At 50.0% G+C, this 12,248-nt stretch overlaps 1 protein-coding gene across 2 annotated transcripts in view; it reads right to left on the reverse strand.

Annotated features, from left to right (window-relative positions):
• Slit3 (slit guidance ligand 3) overlaps positions 1-12,248 on the reverse strand; it is a 593,809-nt gene that overhangs the window by 83,792 nt on the left and 497,769 nt on the right. For both annotated transcript variants that reach the window (XM_075941332.1, XM_075941331.1), the window contains 2 exons: positions 3,486-3,636; positions 2,083-2,157 (listed from right to left, as the gene is read on the reverse strand). In XM_075941332.1, coding sequence (XP_075797447.1) covers positions 2,083-2,157; positions 3,486-3,636 — 226 coding nt within the window. The remainder of the gene's footprint in view (positions 1-2,082; positions 2,158-3,485; positions 3,637-12,248) is intronic.

Below are 12,248 nucleotides of genomic sequence, written 5' to 3' on the forward strand. Positions count from 1 at the left end.
ACAATTTGTGTGACTTTCACCAAAAAGGCGTGTATGGGGGACTGTCTTCTTTGCAGAAGTGAAGACTCCTGGGAATCTGTTTGCGAGGCAAATCGGTACTGGTGCAGCCTGATTCACTTCAATACCTTCCTCTCGCCTATATTAACCTCCACATCTGTCTTGAGGTTGAGATTAAAGCACACCTTTCTCTGGTTAGAGATGGGAAGGACACATCCAAGTGGTTGCTAATTGTGCTGGGTGCCAGAAGCTCATGGGTGCTGGGCCACAGTGACAGCCTTACCAACCTGACATGTGCCTGGTCTCTGCCATCCCCTCAGAGAGCTAGCTCATCTCCTGTTTACAGGGGCCTGTGGCTCAAGGCAGCGGCTGGAGTCAGCAGGGACACTCGTGTGGTGCCACTGAGAGAGCAGCTGCATAGGGCCTAGAAGGCGTCTGTTCCCTTGGCTGCAGGGAACCAATGGGGAGAAATACGATGAACAGGAAATGAGGAGTTAGAGATAATCCTCATGATTCATGATTGTTAAATTCTCTATCACCAGGAACGCTGAACGAGCACACACTGAATCGCTGCTCCCGGGAACACTAGACGAGGTTCCTGTGAGCCCCTGGCCATGGTATTTCCATCAACCGATCAATAATAAGCTTGTTCTGTGAATGCTTTCTGCTCAGACACTGTATTTACTGTACTATTGATCCATCAACATGGTACACATGGCCGGCAGTGATGGGCTCACGCCTGAACAAATGCACAAAGCTTCTCCACAGCGCATGTGCCCTCAGTGAGGCACAGGGCAACCCTCTCAGGCTTTGGGTATCTAGACAGTGTACCAACACTGCGCTTGGGCCAAAGCTGGCACTAAAAAAGCACAAAACTGTGAAGCCCATGCCACTGGGTAAACTGTAAAGTGGATGCTCACTTACAGCTTGAAGCTGAACCCGGAAAGCAGAGCATCACCGTGTTCAGCCCCAGCTGGGAATGCGTGTCCCAGTTAAGGGACGCATGTTGGGGTGAGTAGGGCTTTCACTACCATATGTGTGGAAATGACACAAACAGCTTGAAAAGTTGTGATTTTAAAGTTCTGTGACTTTTGGTACAGAGATGAGTTAGTAAACATGGAATTGGTAAGTAGTGATGGACTGCCTTTAACTTGTTGAAGAAACAGACACCGCCTCTGTGAGGCTGGGAGAGATGGGATATGGGGTGGGGTAGGAAGAATGGTTAAAGACAAGTGTGCCCTGGGAGTCAGATGGCGAAAAGCCCGCCCTGTCCATTCTGGTACTTCTGCGGAGACACTAGAAGGGGTGAGGAGGGGAGCGAGCCTGACCACACTGGTAGGACTGAGGTGGACCCATTCTGAGAGCCAGTTTTGACATGTAGTCAGTATGTGGCCTTAGGGAGGCCACTGAACTTCTCTGAGCTATGGTTCCCTCACCTGCCCAGCATAGAACATGAAGCCAGCACAAGATGGGTGACGGAAGACTGAAGAAATGGGTACCCGTGAGGCAGGCATGCAGTCCTGGCTAAGGACAAGGGCTATCACAGGGGACAGCATCCTTCTTGCTGTCTTTATGACACGGCCCTGGCTCCTAGGGAGGGAGACAGAGGGTCGGGACAACAAGGAGCCATGCACTGCAGAAGCCAGTAACAGCATACAGGTCCTTTGCCTAAGCCCAATCTCTACTTGGACCAGGGGACTCTGTGACCAAACTTATTGAGAACAGCTGGAGATTCCTTCCTGATGTGCCCGTTCCATACACACCTCACCCAAATTCCAAGTATCACAGGGTCCCGGATACCCCTATTCCATTGCTGTTCCAGATCCAAGTACCCCCTCAACCTTCTAAAGTAGGTGCTGAATGTGGACTGGGGGCTGTGACAAGTAGAGGGGGCAAAGGAAAGGAGGCAAGGAGGTGTGGAGCATAGGATGACAACTTGATGACAGTCAAGTTCTATGTCTTTCTGCGCTGTGTCCCTGGTTTCCAGGGCAGGACACAGCAGGGGACAGGAGGAGGTGCGGGGGCAGGAGTGAAGGGCGAGGGCCCAGGAAGCTGAAATGGCTTCCGCACCCCATCTTAACTTACATTTTTCTCAGGTTAGGCAACTTCTTGAAGATCCCAGTGGCCTCCAGGACGGAGATGTCGTTGTCATTCAGTCGCCTACGTGGGAAGCCAGAAGAAGCAAGGCTCAGCCTTCTCTGCTTGTCTGCCACTCTTCCTCACACGGCTTTGGCTGAGCTCTGCCTCAACTTCATATTCAGTAAAGCTCAACAGAATCATGAAAAAACGCCAGTATGAGGTGAGGGGCTCGGCAGGGAGAGTTCAATGGGAAAGGGCAGGCAGACACTAAGTCTGAACCTTCCCGTGCCTCCTTCATGGGATTGTGGCTTCTTACACACTTCACATAGACACACATTGTATTTTAAACACAGTCAAATACCAAGTTTCCGGTTCCATTTTATGGGGGTACCAATGGTAACCTGAACCCCCAGGGAAGTTCCTCAGGATCTCCTGAGCCCAAGCATATCTCTTCCTGATGACTTTTATGGTCCGAGGGGGCCCAGGGTCCCTGCACCCAGCATCTCTGTGCTCAGAGCCTCCTGTGCCCTCCAGTGACAAGAACAGTCACAGAAAGCACCCAGAACCACAAGTCTACCACTGCGTATCCAGGGCTCACTCTGTGCCAAGAGTCAAGAGAAATAGTATTAGGCTTGTGACCCTTCTAGACCTTCTGAAGTGTAGAGGGAGACATTATCACCCCTGCTTCTCCCCACACCCCCATCACAGCTGGGAACCTGGATTTCAGATCTGAGAGGCATCTTGGCCAGTCTCAGGGAGGCTGGAAGGAAGAGAAGAGGTAAATGTCGGGTCTGGTTAGCCTCACAGGCCGTCCTTCAGCCTCTATCATGCTTCGAGTTTTACCTTGTCCCTCTTTAGACCTTGGGAGATGGTTTGGAGGTTCTATCAGGAAGGTCATCCTCTGTAGCCAAGTGTGACACTTCTGGGGGTACACACAGGGAGTAGTGAAGGAGGGTGGGGACACCCACCTAGCTGGCCAGATGGGCAGAATATACCCTGATGATCACTGGGATGATGGATGTTGTAGGCAGATTGCCCAGTTTCGCATAAACCAATGCACCTTTCTAGCCTGGTTATTAGGTGGTTTAGATACATTTAATCATCTTAGTTGTATTTTTGCCTAGTCACAATTTTTATTTAATATCTAGTTTTCTGGCAATACTGTTAAGTATCTAAGGGCCAGCAGGTGCCATTTGCTTTGTTCACTGTAGGAATGCAAGCCTAGAGCAGAACCTGGTTTACAATGAGCCTTCAGAACCAATGAATGGTCTTTACTTGCAAGCAGCCTGCCCACGTATGCCTGGGTGTCTTTCTCGCCAAGCACACAGAGAACCCCATTCGGGTTAACTCAAAGTGACTTAGGTATGGGTAAAGAGATGTAGGCAGGGGAACAGTGGGGTGGGACTTACAGGTCAGTGGTATACTCGGGGAGGTGGCTCGGGATGCGGGCCAGCTTCTGGTTGGAGCAGTCCACAATGGTGCCCTCGCAGCGGCACTTCTCAGGGCACACGAGGTCCATGAAACACTCACTGCTGAATCTGTTGCGATAATCCTCAGAGCCTATGTGGGGCCAAAGAGGGGGTTGTCATCATCATTTGGGTTTCCTGGCACAGGGTCTAAAGTTGTCGGGACTGGAGGTGGGGAGTGAGGTGGCTGGGTGAGTTGGGAGGTAGAGGTGTGTGTGTGTGTGTGTGTGTGTGTGCGCACGCTTAAGTGCATATGGAAACGCAGGTTTGGGAGAAACTGCTTATAAGGTGCAGAATCAAATACCGGACAGTAATGACGACCATTTGGCCACTCTCCACACCCCACATCTACATGTTTCCCACACAATCTTTTGTCATTCATCACTTTCTGTCTTTCAAGAAGCCAGGCTTCAGATCCGCGGGCTCTCTTATGCGTTTATGGGTCATGAACCTTTTGAGAAGTTGATTAACGTTACATATGCTCTGTTCGGAGAAATACCACAAGGCACCTACACAGAATCCAACCTACAGTTGTAGGAGATTCTTGGTTCCATGACACTTGCCATCTACAGACTGGAGACTTTTGTGGGGGGCCACTGGAGGGTAGAACTAAGGTACGAGAAGGGGTCACATACTTAGAGGTCTTCCTGGTCTTTCAAAGGAGGCCAGTTTCTCATTTGGTGCTAAATGACCACCAGCATCCTACCTGACTCTGACTTCAATGAGGGTGGAGCACTAGGGTACCCGGAGCCCACAATGCGGATGCTTTGGGAATCTGGCTTACAAATCTGCCTGAGATTTGTTTTGTTGTCTTAGGAGAAGCCAGATATTAAAAACACACTGGCAATGAATCCAATTCTTAAACACAGCGAAAACAAAATGGAGCCAGGGTCAGACCTGACTTCCGCATAGAGGAAGTTCTCTTTAATGCCAGTAAAAGGCCAGTTCCCAAGAGCGAGAAGTTGGAGCTAAGATTTATTCTTTTCAAAATTTCATTTCTTCCAAGGTCATTTGGTGATGGCAACAGGCCTGACAGACTGACGTCTCTGAGACATGCCCTTGGGGCCAGTCAGACAGACCTCTGTGAGCACATGAATTATGCTAGTGGCAATGGGGAAGGGCACGCGGCTCTCCTGACGTGAGCGTGTTGTGTGGGGGTTATTCATGGGGGTTATTCACACTCTCACACCCACATTTCATCAGCGCATTGCCAGGTATACAGTGTGAGCTCGCTTCACGTTTGTCAAGGCACAAGTGGAATGCCGCCAGCACCCGAGGATCTCGTGCATATTTCCGAAGTGTTTCAGCGCGGGAACACCGCGTGTTTGGCGAATGGCTTGAAGTGTTTTCACGGCGACACGGAATACGCACAGTTCCCATGTTGTAGGGTGCATTTGGTCAGGCTTTGCAACTTCCTAGCTCCTATTTCCCAGGGGGTTGGGTGGAGATGGGAGTTATACCAGAGGCAGAGTCTCCAGGAAAAGGCAAGCACAGTATGGACAGGCGTGATTCTACTCCTGTGCTTCCTAGATCATGACAGAACACCTGGTAGAGGCCAGAGAAACTTCGCTGGAGCTGAAGGGAGCAGCTGACAGCTAACCGCACTTGAACCAGCGGCCGGCTGCTTTTCTCCAAACTTCAAATGGGTGGTTCCTCTTAACCCCTGAGGTTAGAATGTCACATTGTAGATGAGGACCCTAAGGTCTATGGGGCTCTCAGTGCATGGCGAATGGACTAGAGCTAGCTTCCAGAGACCCGCGTGACTAATACTCATGCTAGGTAGACTAGCAACAACCACCAAGCCAGATGTGGTGGAGGCAGACAGAATGGGTTTCTCCTCCAGGGAGCTAGGACGATGAGGCAAGCAAACGCCCGCCTCCCTTGCTCTCGTACTCTCTGCTCTCATTTATCTTCCTGTGGTCACTGCTGATCGGGAACAAAACTGGTGGGCCTCGCATTCTCAAAAGACACTATCTAGCTGAAACCTGGAGTCAGAAGTCTGGATGTATCCTTTCCGTTCCTCTCTACTCCCTTCCCACCCACTTCCTTCACCCCTAAACTTGCATAAACAGAACCTATGCATATGTTTCACAATTTTACAGCAGCTTCCTGGTCCAACGTTTTATGTCAATCTTTTTCCTGGCCTGCATGCATCACTCATTGAATAAACCCTGCACCTTTTCTCTTTAGACATATCAGAACGCTAGGTTATTCTGCAACTCCAGCCAGACGAAAGTCCATTTCTGGTCTTGTCAGTGGAGCGACATGGTGGTGTTATAGGGGGTGGCATTTGGCATGTGTGTGATTATGTTTCCTTCAAAACAGGTCTGCCACGGGATACTTGCAAAACGGAGGAACCCTGAAGACTGAGCAAAGGCAGCAAGCCAGGAGGGAGCCCAGTTTGCACTTCGCTGTGAGCCTGCAGACGTGCACTGGCTGGGGACGGCCGCCTATTAAATGCATTTTCGTTTTAATCAAGGTGAGAGCAGTCTGTAGTTAGCAGGAATCGCTCTCAGTAGTATCGTTAGGTTATAACTGGCAGACCTCGGCAGTGGAGCTGCTGACCCATTTTAATGAAATGATTTTGCAATTAGATTCGATGGACTAATGTGTTCTCTCCAGCATTTCCTCCCCCCTGCTGTTTTTGTTATTGCCCTGGTTTGTAATAACGAGGGGGTCGGAAAGTGATATTTTATATGAGTGGGAACCAGAAATGTTAATAACAGCGTATGTACATAACCGAAAAAGTTCACTTCCCAGTCAGAGCCAGCCCGAAATGCCACCTCCGTCACTTCATATTTCATTACGGAAGCTACCCAGGGTGCCTCGGAGCCATTTGTTATGCCTAATGCTCATAACTACCCAAAAGTATTTTTAACTTTTCCCAAGCTTTAAAAGTCAATTTCAATCTCAATGCGTATTTGTCACTGCCAGAAATACTTCAGAGGAGAGGACCAACTGAAATGGGTTGAAGCTCCTCCTCCTTGGGGTGAGCTCGGATGGGAGGGATCTCGTAGGGTTTGGAGACAAGCCATAAAGGTCAATCCCTGCTGGAGTGGGCCTCGGAGGAGCCGACATCACCTAGCTTTTGCCTGCCTCTGCCCTTGGAGGCCTCTTCCCCACTTGCGGACATCTCAGAACGACAACACGTGGTACACAGTCATAGACAAACTTTAATAGGCAGAGGTTGGGTGAAAGGTGAAAGTCGACAGCAATTTTTTAATCTTATTTTATTATATAGCCTTGTTCTACATCTGTGTCTGGGAGGGGAGTGTGAAGCATCTCAAGGTCATCGTTATCTGGTCAGTAGGGGAAGCCAGCGTATGTGTCCAGAGTCCTCCTCCTCTATCCCAAGCCTCCCCAAGATGGGTGAGATGAGGAAGAACCTTAGAAAGAGGAGCTGGGGTGGGAGTGTTCAAAGGTCTGTCAGGGCTTATCAGCTTGGAAAGAAAGGGACATGGACAGGAAAGGGACAAGTCACGAGTGTGAATGGAACAAGGACACTGCACACATACAGACAATACAGACATCCATTCCTAGGCCATGCTGGGGGAACCAGACACCTGTGGTCGAGAAACACTAGCTGTTTTAGAACAAGTGTGGCTATCATTTGGGCATGAAGCTGTCCCTGTATCTCAGTCACCTGCCTGAAAACAGAGGGAGAACCCCCTGGTACAGCCACATGCCTACTGCCAAAGCATCGTGGAGATGCTGAGGAAGGGTGCTATCATGGACTCATTCCCAAAGGCCTGGCCCTCACGTGAGGTGGGCAGTGCTAAGAATGTCTCCTCTGCAACAAGGGGAAGGATGCTTCTCTACGTAGGAGGGTTTGCTTGTACCCATGGTATCTTGTATGGTCCTGTTGTAAAGAAAGGCCACTTGGAAAATGCTTTCTTTTTACTCAAGTCATTTCTAAGAGCAGATGTAAGCTGGAAAGAGAAGGTGAAAACCATCTCCAACTCCATATCAGTTCAAGTCAAAGTTTCCCAAAATTTTTCTTCACGGGCAAAGAGTGTCCAGAAGAGAAAGGGCTTGACAGCACTCAGGCAAAGCACAGCCAGTTAGGACCTATATTACCCTGGGTCAGGTTAATAGCCTGTCTCAACACCTTTCCCAAGGACAATGGCACGGGGTTTTGATCCTACTTCATGTTCTGGCTTTGTGGGAGCCTAGCCAGTTTGGATGTTCACCTTCCTAGACCTGGGTGGAGCGGGGGAACCCTGACTGTTCTTTGGACTGGAGAGGGAGGAGGAGAGGAGCAGGGGAAGGAGGGGAGGGGCGGGAGGAGGGGGAGGGAAATGGGAGGCTGGGAGGAGGTGGAATTTTTTTTTCAATAAAAATAAAATAAAATAAAAATTAGGGTGATGGTGTCAAGCATCCAGAGCCTGACCAATAGTAAGAACTCTATGTATGTTCAAAAGGTCAGCAGGACTAATAGGACACCCATTACTACTCATCAGTTCCTGGGGCCCTTCTCTGAGTCTCCATCAGAGAGAGGAGATAGTTAGAGCCACACAGCTTGGTGGCAATGCAGAATTTGGCTCCTACCATTACATAAGGGTTTATTTCCACCTTAGTTCTTACTCATGGAGTAAGACACAGACTTCAGCACGAACCCGCAACAAAGTCTTCTGGTTACACCAGGCCCAGGATTTATCAAGAGACAAATTAAAGAGAAGGTGCCAAGATCCCTCTCTCTGTCGTCAGAGACAGCCATTGTCTGCACAGACCTCTCCTGGCCTCTGACACGGCACCAGATGAAGGGTCCCCCACCTCCATGTTAATTGTGCTCCAAGGTTAAGAAAACGTGTTGGACACCGGGTTTCAACAGGATCTATAGCTAAGCATTCACGAGGGGTGAAAGCTGGGGTCAGAAGGAGACCCAGTTCAAGTTCAAGGTCTCAGGCCCGGGTTGCTTCTATCTGTTCTCATGCTTACATTCGTTTCAAATGAAGTGCACGCCAAGAGAGGTGCTGGTCAAAGTCATGAGCAGGATGACCGGTCCTCTGCATTAGCTACCACTCAGTGACCTTGTGCTAGGAGTCTCCCATGAAACAACAGGGCCTAAGCCGTAGGGACACTCGTCTTCTTCAAATGGGGAGTTGGAACCTAGCTGTCACTCCTGGAATCACATGAGACCAGATCTGGGGGGGGGGGGATAGTGACTTCCTTTGCATAGGATTTGTGGGATACTCTTAGCATGGCCCCAATGGGTTTTTTTCTAATAAACCCCTGTCACCATATCCCTGACTCCTTCAGGATTCCAACCCCCATCCCTCTGGGAGTCAAGACTGGGAGAGGAGGGTCTGGCAGGTGTGGTGATCCAGAGCAGAGAAGAGTCCAGCGGTGGTGGCGGTGGCGGCGGCCATGCTGCAGGAGAGAACGGTGCTTTCCGCGGTGCTTGACAGAACCATGTTCCGTTTCCATCGTTCCACCACATGGTTAGATCAAGCACAAAGGAAAGCCCCGCGGCAACTGGTCAGAGTCAAGGTCAGGAAGCAGGCATCAGAGAGAGGACAGGAGCTCAGAGGAAGCAGCGTGGAGAAGCAGGAGCCAGAGCAGGCCTCCACTGAGCGGGATTAGTACCAGTAGTGCGTTCCACTGGATCCTGCCAAAGACAGGGGCCCCACCTCCCTGTGCCCTGCCCCAGGGAGACTCAGTAGGACAGAGGGACAGATGGGAAGCCATCAGACACTCACAGCCAGGAGCATCCTGGCAGACAACACACCAATGACATATTGACCCCGGATTGAGCCTGTGAAGCCTACCTACCCTGTCCCACCGTGTGATCTGACAGGACAGGAAAATCAGCAATGCATCTTCTCACGCTTTGAGACACAGGGCCGACCCCGCAGCTGAGGGGCCTCGTGGCAGTCTATGGTCTTTAAGAAAAAGCGATTTCCCATAGTTCTCAATGATCTAGCATAGTATAACCTCCTCTTCAGGCAAAAGCACCCTTTAGCATCCCACAGCTCGGAGGCTCCTGAGTACCTTGCAGGGCCCTAAGGCCCCTTGGGCTGATAGCCAGTTCACCCCCAGATGGTTTGAAGGGTAGAGGGGGAGTGTAGAATTAAAACCACACATTCTCAGCCGGACACAGAAGGGGGACTCAGTGGAGCCGCAGGTTTGGGAACGAGACACTGGCAGTCACCATGGTCAGAGAACACAGTCACAAAAGTCGGGCTAGTGTATGGACGTTAGAGGCTGGCTTCTGAAAACGGGTCTTTGTCAGAGTAAGACAAAGAAGGAAAGGTCAAGAGAACCCATTGATTAGCTGGAGGATAAGATATCTAACTTTAGGATCCTTCTGGTTTCTATACCCCTTCTCTGGCTGGGAATCATGGAGGAGGATGAGGTAGACCCAATCTGGTGGTCTTGTGTGCCACGGACCCAACCTTTATCTGCCATCTTTTATATGTTCTTTCTACTTGGCGTCAGGCTCGAGTTGTGCATATCTCAAAGAAATAGAGCCATCGCCAGGTGACACCTGACCTCTGACAGGCAGGACGGTGACGTCACTCTCCGCTACCATATGTTTTGAGGACTGGTCCAGTGACAAGATGTTCTCAGCATCTCAGCACTCTGTGGGTTGTTGTCTGCAATGATGGTCCAGTGAGATAGTATAAACCCGTGTCCTTGCCTAGCGCCATTCATCTCTCTCCTTGTCCCCATCTTACAGACTACAATAATAGTAAAGTGGGCTCTACTGCAGCTTGACACCTGTGACTGCAGGGCTCCTGAACACTCTGGTCCCAAGATTTCTCCTGAGAGTCTGCTCAGTACCTCAGTATGAGGAGGTCACATTTCACACATTTTAGAGCCTCCTAGTGTGGCTGGTAAGATGGGCCAGTATGTGGCATGTGCTATCAAGCCTGGTGACGTGAGTTCGATCTCCAAGCTCCAGATAGTGGAAGAACAGACTCCTGAAGGTTGTCCTATGATCTCCATACTTCTGCTATTCCTTGTTGCGCCATGCTCTCTCTCTCTCAATAAGTAAAATGTAATTTATAAAGTTCCTTCTGGGTCTTCTTCTTGCTTTGCTTTTCTAAAAGGACATGGAAGGTCCCAGAGGCAAATGAACTGGAATCTTCCTAGTATGCTAAAATCATTATAGTGTCTTAGGTTGTGTCTAAAAAAAAAATCACAGCCTGGACTTTTTTTTTTTTCTGCTGTGGTTCTCAATTTTGTCTCTAGAGTGGACTGGATGAACTCTGAAATCTCTAAAGTGCCCCTGAGCTATACCCAAAGAGTCCTGTCCTTTCCATAAGAACGGCTTCTCCCTAAAGGGGACAGCCTGACAGAAGACAGGCAGTGTCCTCCAGCTGCCAAGTGCTCCCCAGGTGGGCCTGCGCTGAAGGACTTAACTGGCTGTTAGATCACCCCTGGTGGGCAGCATCCACTCCTAAACAGATCTCAGTCCAGGGCGATGGATGCAGCTGATAGAGGCAGAGCAAAGCGGCTGGGAAGCCAGATGCCCTTCCCAGGGAGAGGCTGTGTGTACTGCAGAAGCGGCCCTCAAATGGGCTCCTAATCACATCAGCCATCTTTTCAAGGGGGCTGCTTTTAGGGGAAAGTAAAACACAGAGTTATTATCTGTCAGCTCGAGTCTGTGTCATCTGCCACCCCTCCCCTCTCTGGAGCTTTATGGAAACACAAATCTTCAAGGCTATGGGTTCTGTATTCCCCAAAGCCAAGGTACGGGTCCTGGTGTTTCTCAAAGCCAAGGCTTTTGCAGCTCAGTGGCAACCTTGCTGCTTTTCCCCCATGGCTATATAAAAGCATACCAAATGTTCTAAGCCAAGCTCATGTGGACTCTGGACATCACTACCTCTACAGGAATAGGCTTTCCACTTAGTATTTTTTAAAATGTTATTTTAGACAAAGTCAGCTCAAGAGTTCTGCCCTCTTCTCCCCATTTCTTTATCCTTGCCATCCATTTCTGCCCCGCATAGGAAGCCAGGATCCTGTAAACACCAAGGTAGATGGGTAGACGTTGGTACAGCTAGATTTCAAATCTAGCTTTATTGCTTCCCAGTTCCAATGTCTATTTCTCGTTCCCCACTCCGTTCTTTCTGTCCGCATCACCCATACCTTGCTACCGGTCCTCGCCTCAGTTAACGCTAGGTCCCTGCCATGACTAATATTATAGGATCACTGGATCCAGTGTCACCTACATCCCTGTACTGCCACCCAAGGTTTAGGCTCAACTTGAGGCCTTGGGGCATGGGCAAGACACTCCTGAGACTGAGGGTCGCAGACGGCAGGTGGCTTCCTGCCCTCCTCTGATTTCAGCGACCCTTTTAGTGGGAACTACTAACTGGCCAAGCTAATTAATTCAGACCTGAGTAGGCAAAGACAAAAGAGGAAACAACACTGGGGGTAGTCATGAGGAAAGCCTTGGGAAGGACTGGTCTGCTACAGAGGGCACTTGCTGCTGGAGGGAGACTTTCTTCGCAGCAATGCTACCAGACTTAGGGAGGAATCTAAAGACAGTGTTTGGGGGTTAGACGTGGATCCAGAAGACTAGGAAGAAAGCAGCTCAAGCAGTTGGACAGCCTCCCTCCTAGATATTAACAGTGTCAAGGAGAAAGCGATGAGGAGTCTGGTCCTGACCCTACTGGTTGAGGTTGTGGTGCATGGGTGACCCTTCACTTTGGAGCCCTCAGCTCCCTCTGCTCTCGAGCGGGATCTCACCAGCTGACCTCA

The sequence above is a fragment of the Microtus pennsylvanicus genome, chromosome 11, assembly GCF_037038515.1.
Source record: "Microtus pennsylvanicus isolate mMicPen1 chromosome 11, mMicPen1.hap1, whole genome shotgun sequence".
Taxonomy (NCBI): domain Eukaryota; kingdom Metazoa; phylum Chordata; class Mammalia; order Rodentia; family Cricetidae; genus Microtus; species Microtus pennsylvanicus.